A 15,180-nucleotide genomic window follows, 5' to 3' on the forward strand; every position below is an offset into this window, starting at 1 on the left:
TTTTGTCATACTAAAAAGGTAACAGCCACACACATAAAGTGTCACTATATCTTTTTTTTTTCTTTTTTATTAATACTTTTAGCGATATAGTGACACACAAAAAGTGCCACTATATTAAATATTTTTCTAAAAAAATAATAATTAATTTGATTTAATTCAAATTTTATATATAATAAATAATAATTTATATTAATTATATACAAATACAATTATATATATATAATAATAATAATTTTAAAACTAAATGTAAAATTTATAAATTACACAATAGAAATAGACAAAAATGTATTTTATTAAAATAAAAACTAAAATTAATTTACATGTTAATCAAAATAGATATAGACAAATTCTTCTATAACACCATACAAATACTATAATCAAATTAGAGATAAATTATTAGTATACTAACATATACATCATCATTATAAATTAATACTAGAAAAGTTACAATATTGCTATACAATCAGAGATAAACAAATCTCAAAATGAAGGAAAAAAATGTGAAGATTATTAGAACCATTACTAAATCAGAATCAAATTGTGATAAAATTTTCACTTTGGCGAGCTCCTAATCCCATCCAAACGTCCAAGACAGAACTAGCCACTTGTGAACTCCCACAATGCAAGAATAATTTCTGCCAAAAGACAAAGAATACATTATTAAACTCATTTGATTTTGATGCCACTTGTTGTTTTTAGTTATTTTTTAAAGTCACACTACAAAGAGTGTATAATATATCATTTATATTTACACGTAGAGCTATTAGGTACCATATATTTTATTTATAATAATTGATGTAATTAAGTATTAACTTTTACATATCCTCTGTTGACCGAGATTTTCGGCAACTATTAAAATACGATTATAATAAAGAGTTGTAAGAAAGTGAGATGAAGATTTTTACGTGGTTGGGGCGTTAATGAGCCTTAGTCCACGAGTCTTTGTTATTAATGGATATATTTAATACAGATTCCACACTTGAGTGAACGTGTTTCTCATAAATACAGAGAATGTTCTTGGTGAGTATTTTCTCTCCTTGCTCTTTTGCAAACCAAGATTCTCGACCCCATTAAATGAGCTTTGAGGGGGTATTTATAGTGTTTTGGTGGGGTAATCCCTAGGATTGTTCTTACACATGTATCTGTAAGTATCCATAAAGTTGGGCATTTCCAATGAACATACCATGGGTGATGCATGGTCAAATCACTAGGTGCCGTAGGGTTTTTATGAAGAATGTCCTTTTTGCCTTGTGATTGACGTGACTCTTCGTAGAGTAGCCGTCGCTAGACTTAAATGATCATTACTGTAGCGTTGCTGTTTGGAGGTTGTGCCGTCAGACTTTATTGCGTGTTACAGTCCCAACACGCTTCCTCCCATGCGGCATTAAATGCGACTTGATTGCTCGAGAGAGATCTGACACATCCCGGAGATGCTTCACGTCATGCGAGCTTCCTGGAGTACCTTGTACTCCGGGTGCCTCCTCCGGGACCCACGCTAACTGCGCTTCCTTGTGGCGCACAAAGACTTATCAAATGTTTACAGGTTATCTGATACACGTGTACTATTTCGACTAGTCCACGTATTTTGGGCGAATTCAGGGGCAACATTTACCCCCCAAGCCTTGTTTACTTAAAAATAAACCAAGGCTTGCTTAAGTGCCTCCGGTCGACTCCTCGTTTCCCTGGCTCAAGCCTTGAGCGCGTGGGGGCACATTTAATGATGGCATTTAATGCAGCGATTCGCCTTTTGCAGGAATGTCTCCAGTCGCCTCCTCGGTCTTCTGACACGAGCTTGGGGCGCGTGAAGGCGTGTCTAATGATGGCATTAAATGCAGCGATCCGCTTTTGCAGAGGACGATTCGTTTCACGCCCTTTGATTGATGCGACGCATTAATGGTGTCAGACGGATACTCAAACGTTTCCACCGCCTTTATGGCAGATTGATCTGCTCCGTTGATTTTTGAGAATTCGAATCGTGCATCTCCCCCACCGTGCGATTGGTAGGTGATGACGCCTGTTCCTCATGCGTTTTTGCCTATAAAAGCCACTACCTTTCCTTCATTTCGGTTACTTTCCATTCCTTGCCATTTCTGCTCGAATTTCCCAGAGACAAAATTCCTCAAATTAGCACGAACGGTCTTAACAGTTAGGCACTTCTTTCAGTTTTCCAGTGTTTGACATCGCCAGTTCTTCTCAACTTTCACTTAACCACATTCAGTACCCCCAGTTCAACGATCTACTGTAAGTTTCTTGCATCTTTAGATAACATGCTTATATTTACTTCGTTCGTTTTCTGGGTTTGTACTTAGAGATTTCTGGGTGTGTGAGTGTTTAAGTTCTTCGGGTTCTGTTTTATGTTTACTGCGTTAGTTGTAGAATCACCATTATCATGCCTCTGTTGTAATCATACAGCTCTGTTGAAGAGAGCCATGCGTTCTTCGTTCATCAGTTGCTTAGGGCATAGAATGGTTTTTCTTCTTTTTTTTTTTTTTGTTACTCTGTAAAACCACTTTCTGCGATTTCACTGCACCCGACACTTGTTCAGGGAATCTCTCTAGGGTTTCCCATGTGACACGTGTCCGGAGGGGGCCTCTTTCCAGCGGTTAGGGGACCCCCACTCCCTTTTTCTTGACTTAGGGTTTGGTATGGGACCTAGCTGCTGGGATTTTCTTTTCCCTTTTTGTTTTTCTCAGAACACAAAATGTCTGCTTCTGGCTCAAAATCTTCGAAGATGAAGGGAAAAGACATGGCCACGCTGGAGGAGGTTTCCACGGGGACCCTGTTGCCCGGGAGGGGTATAAATCCCGTGCGACCGGGTGGGAAGCGGCTGAGCTTCGATCCACCTTGACTTGTCCTCACCAGCTGGAGAATATTATAGAAGTCGTTGGGATCAAACCCTCCACCTCAGGGACCTATCACCGGCCTCCTCGTGACTCGGAGACGCCTAATCATAACTATGATGGCTTCGGGGCTTGGAGTCAGACTCATTTCATGGCCGGTGCCATGCTCCCGCTCCAAGATTACTTTGTTAATTTCCTTGTATTTGTCGGCCTTGCGCCATACCAACTCATTCCTCAAGCTTACCACCTGCTCTCAGGCTTATTTATTTTTTACACCGCCCGCGGCCGAGGTCTCCACCCGGCGGAAATTTTATATTTTTCTGAACTTGTATCCGTCCCCAAGAAAGGGGACAAACTTAAGGATGGTTTTTATGGGTTCCGGATTCACCCCCGCTTAACGCAGGGGGTGGTTCCGTACAATAGGCGTACTCACGTGAAGGAGTACCGCCACCGCTTTTTCTTCTCTTCCGGTTCGTGGCCGTGGACCACCTCGAGCTTCTCACTTCGGATTGGGTGCGGATCCCACCTTACCGCGGACGCCTCCCACTCAGGCTTTTCTTCGAAGGGCCCAAGCCTTTGCCTCCTATGACCGCGCCGATCTTGATGTCGGGGGCCTAGTCACCATGGAGAATTGTAGGAAGGCCAAACTTATCCTTTCTCACCAATCCGTGGATGACTCCAACCTCTCACGGGTCATCTGCCCCAATGTGAGGGCACCGGTTGCGGAGAAGGCCTTCCGGACGAGTTCATTGCCACGGCGGAGAAGAAATACCAAGATTATCTCTAGGAAGGCCCAGGAGAAAGCATACTCTCGGGCTCGGCTGCCTTCTGGGAGAGGACTCGCGTGGGGAGTCCAAAGTGGTGCGAAGGAGCCAAGCCATTGCCGGAAGTCCGAGGCAAAATTTTTTGACAAGATTCTTCTCAAGAAGAGATTGGGGATCGTCTTGCCGGGAGGCCCCTTCGTATTGAAGATTCTTCCGAGAAGCAAACTTCTCGGCCACGGCCTCCTGGCCCCCGAACCAAACCTCGGGGCTCCTGTACTAGCACCTCCGTGCGGCGGTAAGTCTCCCTTGGTAGTTCGTTATGTTCCTTCCATTGATGAGTACACCAGTCGTAGGCCCGTAGGGTTCGACGAGCATCTTCGTAGATTTAGGATGTCGTCGACCCGGTGGGGGGATCGCTTGAAGGAGTTTTATTTTTCGAACTTAGGAGATTACCTAGGTCGGTCCCCCGTACCTGGGTTCCCCCTCGGAACCTATTTCCTTAGGTCCCTCCGCTTACATAATGTCCACCGGTTCCGCCCTGGATGCTTATCTTGGAGATGACGCCGCCAGCATTAAAGTTCAGGACTTTGCTAGGGCCGAATTAGGGAGTTCGGGTAGGAGTAGTTTATTTGCTGTATCTTGTATAAGCGGTTCCTCACGGACTTCTAACACTTGCTTATTTTGAAACGGATATCTCCATGGATGCCATCCTCGGAACAAATGGCTTGCGGGGTTCATACTCCCGGGGCTCCTCCGGCCTTCACCTCTTCCCCCCCGGCCCCTTCCTTGAAGGTTTCTTCCAGCGCTCCCCCCGACACTATTGACTTAGTGGATGACGAGGAGGTGCTTCCGGGAGAAGGCCAAGGGAAGGGATCGGACTTCTCGGAGGAAGCCGCTGGGGGTGCGGGAGCGTCTCGAGCCCTTCCGGAGGAAGCAGAGGAGGGCAAGGAGGAGCCTGAGGTGGCTCTGATTCGTAAGCGCAAGGGCAAGATGATTGCCCAGGATGAGCCCAAGAGGCCTCAGAGAGCCGACACTCCTGCTCATGGTCTGGACGGCGGGGTCTCCCCGATGGAGGAAAATCCTGCTCCTCCCAACATCGTTCTTACCCCGATCCCGGGGGACGAGGTGAGGCAGGAGCTTCGCATAGCCAAACACAACTATGCTATGGACGAGTACTCCCGGGGGTATGCCGAAGTGGAGGTCCTTAGGAGGATTCTGCGAGCTGAGGTTGAGGCGAGCATCAACCACCCGGAATACCAGGATCCATGGGCCCTTAATCTGGACCCCTTATCGGACTGGTTCCGTCGCTTCCTAGGGCCTACCTTGGCTCCTTTTGCCGCGGAGATGACCGGCGAGTTCGCTTCTCAGCTCACCCGTTGTGCGCCTAAGCGGTTTGCCACTTGCGCTTCCCTGAACTCCATCTTCCAGGTCCAGGACCTCAGCCATTCTCTCACGGTGGTAAGCACTTTGCAATTTTTGCGTTTCCTTTTATTGTTTGTATTTTACTTTCTCCTTTGAGAAATTCCTCCTTCTTATCCTTTCATTATGGTTCAGCTTGCTGCTGAGGCTGGCCGCCTCTCCAAGAACATCATAAACCATGGCTTCACTCTGTCCGACTTTGGGGACATGAATGACGTCAGGAAGGTCCTCCAGGACCTCACAGCGGAGAGGCAGATCTACCAGGAGGCTGCCGAGCGCCAGGAGGCCGCGGCCAAGGCCAAGGAAGAGGAGGCCAAACGGAGGGAGGCTCAGACGGAGGCCATGATCCGGGACGAGGCTCAGCGGAGGGACAGGATGGAGGCCCATCATCAGGAGGAACTAAGGGCTCAAACCGAGGCTGCTGACAAGGCCAGGCGGGATCTCCGGGAGGCCAGGGAGGCTTTGGATGAAATGGTCGCCAAGGTGAGATCTTTAGAGGAAACTCACCAGTCGGACATTGAGTCCAAGGCCGCTCTAGCTGCGGAGTTGAAGGAGCTTAGGGATTTCAAAGAACAATCCACCAGGAAGGCCAAGAGGGCCGAGCTCCTTTCTCCCGTTTCCTGCGCCCGGTGCCCGAAGCGCTTCGATGATGGTGTCTACATGGCTTGGGCCACCAATGATCAAAATATCAAGCTTACTTTTTATCCCAAACCCGAGGAAATGATTGCCAGATTCCGGGAAAAGAAGAAGAAGCTTCATGCCGCGCTAGAGGCGCGTATTGGACCTCGCCTTCCTCCGCAGGCTAATTGAGCTGCCGTACTATTGACCCAAATTCCACCCATTTCTTTTATAACTCTCTTTTTTTTTGTTTGTACATATTTGCTGCTGCCTTAGAACAATTTACATATAGGTAGCAGCTTTCATTTGAAGGGGAGACAATTATATTTTAAGGCCTGTCCCCGGGCCGTTTATATGTATATGACCTGCCCTTTGGGCTAGGATATTTTTTTTTATGCGATCTTTATTTGTCACACTTATATTTTTTAACCTGTCCTTTGGCTCAGGGTTTTTATACTCATGCTTTTTATTTTTGTGCATACTCTTTGACCTGCCCTTTGGGTCAGGATATTTTACTTAGTTTGTTTTTTGTTTGTCCGTGCGGTATACCCTAGTACCCCCCTGAGTGGCATAGAAACTTTGTTTTTAAGGCACTCAGTTTTATTTAATATAGAGGAGGTATACATTTGGACGGTACAAACCCTTTGAACAAAAATCTAAGTTTTAATTCGCTACTGGTAATATTTTCTGAGGTGATCGGCATTCCAGGCTCTTGGGACGGTGGTTCCGTCCATTCTTTTTAGTTTGTAAGTGCCAGAACCGATCTCGTCCTCGATCTCATATGGTCCCTCCCAATTTTGTCCAAGTACCCCCACTCCTGGTTCTTGGGTGGCTGGAAAAACCCTTCTTAGGACCATATCCCCAATAGTGAATTTTCTGTTTTTAACCTTGGAGTTAAAATACATGGTCACCTTCTTTTGATAAGCAGCCATCCGTATTTTAGACTCATCTCGGAGTTCTTCGACTTGATCCAAAGCCTCTTGGAGCAGTGCCTGATTGGTGGCCGGATCATAAGTTGTCCTCCTGTGGGATGGGAATAATGTTTCCACCGGGACCATTGCTTCACAACCGTACGCCATTGAGAACGGCGAGTGACCAGTTGTGGTTCTGGGGGTCGTCCGGTAGGCCTACAATACCCTTGGCAATTCTTCAGGCCAGTTATTTTTACGGAGCCAGCGGCTTCTTTTTCAAAGTGACCTTTAGGATTTTATTGCTTCCGCCCTTTGGCCGTTTGTTTGAGGCCGGGCTACGCGGAGAAGCTTTTTACCACTCCGTGTTGGTTGCAAAAGTCGATGGGAATTCCTCACAATCGAATTGCTTTCCATTGTCTGAGACTATCTTGTGAGGCAAGTCGTATCGACACACTATGTTTTTGATAACAAATTCCAATGCCTTCTTAGCAGTTATTGTCTTCATAGGCTCAGCCTCTGTCCACTTGGTGAAGTAGTCCACTGCTACTATTGCATACTTTATCCCTCCTTTTCCCGTAGGTAGAGACCCGATGAGGTCTATTCCCCAGACCGCGAAGGGCCAGGGGCTGGTCATCAAAGTGATCTCATTTGGAGGAGCTCTCGGTATGTTCGCGTACCTTTGGCACGAGTCACACTTTTGGACATAGTCTATACAATCTTTTTTCATTGTTGGCCAGAAGTGCCCTTGCCTCAATATTTTCTTTGAGAGGCTGGGTCCTCCCGTATGATCTCCACAGAACCCTTCATGGACCTCCAGCATGATTTGTCTAGCTTCAGGGTCCGATACACACCTTAAATAAGGCATGCTGAGTCCTCTCCGGTAGAGAATTTGGTCCATCATTACATAACGATGAGCCTGATACTGAATCTTTCGAGACAGTGCCCTCTCTTGGGGCAACTCACCTGTGGTTATGTATTTCATGATGGGGACCATCCAGCTGGGTTCTTGCCCAACCGTTAGTGTGGTCTCTTTTATTTTGATGCTTGGCTCTGCCAAGCGTTCCACTGGTACTACCCCCAGCTCTTCGATTTCACTGTCCGAGGCTAACTTAGCCAGACAGTCCGCATGAGCGTTCTTCTCTCGGGGGATTCTTTCTATTTTATAGTCCGTGAACTCGTGGAGCAGTTCTCGGACTATTGCTACGTACGCGGCCATCCGTTCGCCGCGAGTTTGGTATTCTCCGGAGACCTGGTTTACGACCAGCTGAGAGTCACTGTAGACTTCCACTCTCTTGGCTCCTACAGCTTTAGCCAATTTTAGCCCTGCTATCAGGGCCTCATATTCGGCTTCATTGTTTGAAGCTGTGAAGTTGAATCGGAGTGCTGCCTGGAGCCGCAATCCCGTAGGTGATATCATAGCCGCTCCGGCTCCCGAACCGTTTTCATTAGAAGCTCCGTCTACAAATACCCTCCAAGTGGGGATTGGTGGTACCGGCGTATTGGCTGTTGCCTCGGCTTCATTACATTCGGTGATGAAGTCTGCCAAGGCTTGGCCTTTTATGGAAATCCGGGGTACGTAATGTAAGTCGAATTGACTCAGCTCCATCGCCCACTTGAGGAGTCTTCCGGATGCTTCAGGCTTCTGGAGAACTTGCCGGAGCGGATGATTGGTCAAGATTTTGATCGGATGGGCTTGGAAGTATGGCCTCAGCTTCCTTGATGCCATCAGGAGGCAGAATACTAATTTTTCAATGACCGGGTACTTTGTCTCGGCCCCTATCATGCGCTTACTGACATAGTACACGGGGTGCTGAGTTTTTTCTTCCTCCCGGACCAGGGCAGCGCTGACCACGTGCTCGGAGACGGCCAAATAAAGGAGCAAGTCTTCTCCAAGGACGGGTTTCGATAGGATAGGAGGTTTGGTCATGTTGTCTTTCAACTTCTTGAATGCCTCCTCGCATTCATCCGCCCATTCGAACTTTTGGCATTTCTTCAGTATGTTGAAGAAGGGTATGCACTTGTCCGTGGAGCGTGAGATAAAGCGGCTCAGTGCGGCTACCTTTCCGGTCAAGCTCTGCACGTCCTTATGCTTCTTGGGAGATGGCATGTCCAGGAGAGCTTGGATTTTCTCCGGGTTTGCTTCGATTCCCCTTTGGCTGACTATGAAGCCCAGGAATTTTCCCGACTTGACCCCAAAAGTGCACTTTTTCGGGTTGAGCTTCATACCGTATCTCCGGACGACTTCGAAACATTCTTCTAAGTCGCTTGAATGGCTGTTGCATGCTTTGGATTTGACGAGCATGTCGTCTACATATACCTCCATGTTTCGTCCCAGGAGGCTTTTAAACTTCCGGTTAACCATTCTTTGATAGGTTGTTCCGGCGTTTTTCAGTCCGAAAGGCATGACTAGGTAGCAGTATACCCCCTTATCGGTCCTGAAGCTAGTGCACTCCTGGTCTGCCGTATGCATTTTTATTTCGTTGTACCCAGCATAGGCATCCATGAAAGACAGCAGCTTAATCCGGACGTGGCGTCTACCATCTGGTCGATCCTGGGTAGCGGAAAGCAGTCCTTTGGGCAGGCTTTGTTTAGATCTGTGAAATCTATACAAACTCGCCAAGTCCCGTTCGGCTTGGGTACCAGGACCGGATTGGCCAGCCATTCCGGATAGTATACGTCGCGGATCATGCCATTGGACAAAAGTTTGTCCACCTCTTTCTCTAAGGCCTCGGCTTTCACCGAGTCGAGCGGGCGTCTCTTTTGCTGTACAGGGGGCATGTCCGGGTTGACATTGAGTACATGGGTAATGACATGAGGGCTTATGCCGGTCATGTCTTCTTGGCGCCATGCAAAGATGTCGATGGCGCCCTTCAGTGTTTTTATTATTTTTTCTTTTTCCTCCGGATCCAGGCTCTTCCCTATTCGGAGTACTTTTGTGGAGTCGTCGTCGCACACTGGTATTTCTTCGACGTCCTCCATTGGTTCCACGACCCTTTCGGATCCTATGCGAGGATCCAACTCATCCTCTTCAGCCTTCTCTATTCCAGGGGATTCCCGGAGCGTGAATACAGGTAGGTGAGTCGCAACATTGTAACATTGCCTGGACTCTCCCTGATTTCCCCTCACAGTTCCGACTCCGGCTTCCTGGGTAGGGAATTTCAGGCACAGGTGTCGGATTGAAGTAATCGCACCAAAGTCCACTAGGGCCGGTCGGCCTAGGATCGCGTTGTAGGCTGTTGGACAGTCTACCACCACGAAGGTGCAATACTTAAATGTGCTCTGGGGGGGTATCCGGGCACAAGGTAACCGGGAGCCTTACTTTTCCCATCGGGATTACCGTCGTCCCGTTAAATCCCGTGAGCTGTGACCCACTAGGCGAGAGGTCTCGGTCGGTTAACCCTATCGCAGTGAAGGCTTCTTTGAAGAGCAAGTTCACGGAACTCCCATTGTCAATCAAGACCCTAGCCACCACTTTATTTGCGATGGGGGTCTCTATGACCAGCGGGTCGTGGTGAGGAAAACGCACCGTCTTAGCGTCTTCTTCTGTGAACGTTATGGGTTGGTCCATTAGCCGAGGCCTTTGGGCTGGGAGTTGAGTAACCTCCCACACCTCACTGTGTTTCGCGGCCTCGCCATATTGTTTTCGCTCCTTGCGAGTGTTTCCTCCGATATGGGGACCTCCGGAGATCATGGCTACCCGTCCATTAGGCCGGGGCGGTAGTCCGGGAATATGCTGGGTGTCACCTGCGGGAGCAGCTGGAGGCAATGCTCCTGCTGTACCCCCTGGCGTTCCCGGAGGCATACCCCCGGCCACCTGCCCTGGATTAAGTTGGGGCAACCTATTTTTGATCCACTCATAGAGGTGGCCCAAGCGCATCAGATTCTCAATCTCGTCTTTGAGATTCTTACACTCATTGGTGCTATGACCAATGTCGTTGTGATACTCGCATCTTTTACTCGGATCTCTCCGGGAGCTATCTTTGTACAATGGCTGGGGTCTCTGGTAGTGCATATTTTCCCTAGTGGCGAAGTACACACGTTCCTGAGAGTCCGCGAGCTCTGTGTACTGAGTGTATTGGGGTGTGTACCCCTTTTTCTGGCACTTCTCTCCCGTTCGGGTGCTGCCCTTGGAGGACCTTTTGCTCCTCGACCCCTGGGTAGGGCCTGTCAAGCTAGCAGTCGGGACCGCCTGTGAAGGAGCTCGTCCATTCACCCCGGACGGGTTGCCGTAATGGGAAGATGCCGGTGCCAAAGCTTGGCCTTGGTTGTACCCGGGAGTAGCAGAGAATTGTATGCCGCTTACTTGTGGAGTCGCGGTCGGGACAGTGCCCGAGGACGACACTCCGGGCATGTACCCTGCTATCCCGGTGGGATAGTAGCCTCCGTAAGCCACGATCTGGGATTCTTCGAGGTTAATATATTTTTGGACTCTCTTCTGGAAGTCCTGAAGGCTAGCAGCGCCTTCTTGCTGCAACTCGTTCCAGAAGGGAGTCCCAGTGCGGATTCCTGCTTGGAGAAGCGCAAGCTGTTGTCCGTCCTCGACCTTCTTGGTCTTCGAGGCTTCCTCTCGGAACCTCTTGATGTAATTCTTCAAGGTCTCGGTGGGCAGTTGCTTGATGCTGGTCAAGGCACTAACCTCCAAGTTAACCTTCCTAGCGGCGACAAACTGTCTTCGGAAGTTGGTTTGGAGTTTGTTCCAACAACCCACGGATCCTGGTTCCAGCTTTTTGAACCATTCCTCCACTGATCCGCTCAGAGTGAGGGGGAAACACAGGCATTTGGCGTCATTGCTGACCCGCATGACTGTCATGACACGGTTGAACCGTGACAAGTGATCACTGGGGTTGGAGTTCCCAGTAGATGCCGCCATTTCGGGCATCTTGAAGTTTTTAGGGAGCTCCGCCTCCAGGATATGCTTGGCACATGGCTCTCGATCCTCACTGTCCGAGTCGGAGTCGTCTCCCTTCTGCCTCCGAGAGACTCGAGTAATATCTTTTCGAAGTATGGCAAGTTCCGCCATAATCCCTTCGTTTACAGTACCCGAAGAGACCACGGGCCTGTATCTTTTTTGGTCAAGGTGATCCCGGAGGTCACCTTGATTCCCATTGATTTGATTTCTCAGATCAATGGGAGGACATCTCTGTCCTCTTCTTCCTCTACCCCCTGGTTCCTGGTGCACAGAAACGCTTTTCCGGTCCTCTCGATCCCGAGGGCCAAGACTCCCTCTTTGGGGCTTGCCCCTCTGCGGACCTTTCCCTTTAGGGAAATCTGAGCGGACCCTTCGCGGATCCTGCACCTTTTTCTTTCGCCCAGGGGTAGAAGTAGGGTTTTTTGTTTGATTTTCCTCAGCAGGGTGCCTTATAGGGCTAGGTTCCCTAGGTCTTTGCTGCTGGGAATTAGGCGAGGACGTCGCTGGTTCCCCGTCGAGCCCAGCGGCCATTGTCTTGGGATGCACGTGAATACCAGCAGCCTCCATGGCTTTCTGCATTGCTAGCATCACTTCCTGCATTTTTTGATTTTGCGCTTTCTGAGCTTCGATCTCAGCTTCATGATCGATAGCTTTTTGTCTAAGGAGCACCAACTCTGAGTAACTTCCTCCGTCGTAGGCATACTCGTCGAGGTTTTCCTCGTAGTTCTCGTCGGGAACTATTTCTTCTTCTTCTTCCTCGGACTCCTCTGCTGCTCTTGAGGCTACATCTTGAGCATCTTCCAGAGGGCGAGGGTGACGTGTACTTCTTGTCTCCACCATTGTTGTGAAGTCAAATGCTTGTTATGTAGTAGCTTTCCTCAGCTCTCAATGAAAGCACCAAAATGTTGACCGAGATTTTCAGCAACTATTAAAATACGATTATAATAAAGAGCTGTAAGAAAGTGAGATGAAGATTTTTACGTGGTTGGGGCGTTAATGAGCCTTAGTCCACGAGTCTTTGTTATTAATGGATGTATTTAATACAGATTCCACACTTGAGAGAACGTGTTTCTCATAAATACAGAGAATGTTCTTGGTGAGTATTTTCTCTCCTTGCTCTTTTGCAAACCAAGATTCTCGACCCCATTAAATGAGCTTTGAGGGGGTATTTATAGTGTTTTGGTGGGGTAATCCCTAGGATTGTTCTTACACATGTATCTGTAAGTATCCATAAAGTTGGGCATTTCCAATGAACATACCATGGGTGATGCATGGTCAAATCCCTAGGTGCCGTAGGGTTTTTATGAAGAATGTCCTTTTTGCCTTGTGATTGACGTGACTCTTCGTAGAGTAGCCGTCGCTAGACTTAAATGATCATTACTGTAGTGTTGCTGTTTGGGGGTTGTGCCGTCAGACTTTATTGCGTGTTACAGTCCCAACACGCTTCCTCCCATGCGGCATTAAATGCGACTTGATTGCTCGAGAGAGATCTGACACATCCCGGAGAGGCTTCACGTCATGCGAGCTTCCTGGAGTACCTTGTACTCCGGGTGCCTCCTCCGGGACCCACGCTAACTGCGCTTCCTTGTGGCGCACAAAGACTTATCAAATGTTTACAGGTTATCTGATACACGTGTCCTATTTCGACTAGTCCACGTATTTTGGGCGAATTCAGGGGCAACATCCTCCATTCAAAGTATTAAGTTTATATCTAATTAATTGTCGTACTAGAACTTCATACCTGACACTTGATTAATTATTTTATTAAAAACGAAAATAGAGTATAAAAGATTATACCTTTATGATCTTGACTTGCAGCAATATGGAAAGGATCAAACCCTGAAAGATTCTTGATGGAAATGCCCTCTTTAGTAAGATATTGCATGAGCTCTTTCACCACCTCAAGATGACCTTTCTCGGAAGCAATGAACAGAGCCATCTCACCCATCTCATTCTTCTTATTCACAATGGAGGACCTTATATCGGCCACCTCCTCATCAAACTCTGAGCCACTCAACATAGTTTCTTCCATTTGCACCGAAATATCACCAAAAATTTGTGAACCCCGAACCTCGATGACGCAAGCACAGCTAGTTGCAAAGCAAAGCCCCAACCGCCGGCAACCTAAAACACAGATCTGTTATAAAACAGAAAAAAAAGAATAGTAGAGGAGATCGACGATCTCAAAGAAGTCGAAGAGGGGGGAAGCGAACTGATGATGGAGTAACGGAGAGGCCGTTCGTGGCCTCTGCATGAGTCACCGGAATCGAGAAACGACCGTTCATGGCCGTCGAACCCATTGATTTAGACCATCTTCCATTTTACGTTGAGAGCTTGAGAGATTTTCAGAGAGAGAGAAGGAGGCGGTAAGAGAGGGTGAGAGAGAATGATGTTATTTTAGGGTTTCATTCTTATCAACTTATTTATTTATTATTTTATGTTTTTTTATTATGTTATTTATATAATAACAAAATACATCAAATAACAACAGTCAGCCTTACAATTTTTTTTTGCCATACATTAATACAAATGAATAAAATAATTATTATTTAAAAAAATAAATAAACTGTAAAGTGGCTTTAGTGACGCGCAATGCGCGTTGGTATATATTTTTTCAGTCACTCCTAGAGTGACTCTATAGGTGAATATTTTTAATTAAAAAAAATTCATAAAATTATGGGTATTAATCTTTAGTGACACTTCACATTTTTAGTGACTCAAATTATAGGACACTAACATTGAATTTTAGAGACTAACTGTGTATGTCACTAAAAACTTCTCCTAACCTTTTAGTGACCCGCACAAATATGTGTGTCACTAAAGAGAAAATTTGTAGTAGTAGGCTCTTCAAGGAACTAGATAGGGACCAAGTTTGCCTTGTCACTTACATTGCCTTTTGCCAATCGAGCTAACGCGTCTACAGTTCTATTTTCTTCTCTTGGAATTTGTCTGAGACCGTAGCTTTTGAATTGTGCGAGCAGGTCGTGTATTTCGCTCAGGTATGCTATCATCTTTTCTCCTCGAGCCTCGTATTTGCCGGATACATGATTACCACCAGCTGTGAATCACTGCAGATTTCAATGTGTTTGACCTTCATTTCTTGGGCTAGCTGAAGTCCAGCTATTAGAGCCTCGTATTCGGCTTCGTTTTTAGAAGCCTTGAATCCGAATATGACTACAGTGCGCAGGTGTTGCCCCCCAGGCGTGACGAGGGCAATTTCTGCACCGGATAGTTGATCTATTGCCGAGCCATCCACATGTAGTTTCTAGGTCAGTTTGTCTTCATTGTTACTTGGCTGAGGTACTGGCTCGGGATTTCTTTCTGGTATGCTTTTTTTTTTGGCTGTGCATTCTACCACAAAGTCGGCCAAGGCTTGGCCTTTGATTGCTGTTCAGGGTTTGAAGTTGATTTCATACTGACCCAATTCTACTGCCCACTTGAGTAACCGTCCAGAAGCATCTGGTTTTTGTAGTATTTTCCCTAGTAGCTAGTAGGTGTATACCAGAACAAGATGAGCTTGGAAATAAGGCCTCAGCTTCCTTGTTGGTAGAATAAGGCAGTAGGCGAGCTTTTCTATCAACGAATATCGGCCCTCGGCCTCGATGAGTCTTCTACTAATTTAATAGACTGGGTGTTGTACGCTGTTCTCTTCTCTGATCAGCACGGCACTCACGGCGTGCTCCGTGACAGCTAGGTATATCCCCAGCTCCTCACCGTCC

At 47.2% G+C, this 15,180-nt stretch overlaps 1 protein-coding gene across 2 annotated transcripts; it reads right to left on the minus strand.

Annotated features, from left to right (window-relative positions):
- Window positions 1–274: 274 nt before the first annotated feature.
- On the minus strand, window positions 275–13,875 carry LOC115718551 (ankyrin repeat-containing protein ITN1-like). 2 transcript variants are annotated; one of them, XM_030647352.2, is made up of 3 exons: window positions 13,675–13,875; window positions 13,259–13,585; window positions 275–635 (listed from the first exon to the last, which is right to left on the minus strand). In XM_030647352.2, exons 2-3 carry the CDS (start codon window positions 13,491–13,493, stop codon window positions 598–600), a joined length of 273 nt encoding a protein of 90 aa, XP_030503212.2. In that variant the 5' UTR covers window positions 13,494–13,585; window positions 13,675–13,875; the 3' UTR covers window positions 275–597. The 2 variants fall into 2 exon arrangements, with proteins under 2 accessions (XP_030503212.2, XP_030503211.2); XM_030647351.2 differs by having other exon boundaries at window positions 13,259–13,875.
- Between the last annotated feature and the right edge of the window lie 1,305 nt (window positions 13,876–15,180).

This window comes from Cannabis sativa, chromosome 2 (genome assembly GCF_029168945.1).
Source record: "Cannabis sativa cultivar Pink pepper isolate KNU-18-1 chromosome 2, ASM2916894v1, whole genome shotgun sequence".
NCBI lineage: Eukaryota > Viridiplantae > Streptophyta > Magnoliopsida > Rosales > Cannabaceae > Cannabis > Cannabis sativa.

Excerpts from the sequence above, each read along its gene's own strand:
- LOC115718551 (XM_030647352.2), bottom strand. The coding sequence starts at position 13,493 with ATGGAAGAAACTATGTTGAGTGGCTCAGAGTTTGATGAGGAGGTGGCC. Across the intron at positions 636-13,258 it reads TGCAAGTCAAGATCATAAAG|AAATTATTCTTGCATTGTGG; the intron begins GTATAATCTTTT and ends GTCTTTTGGCAG.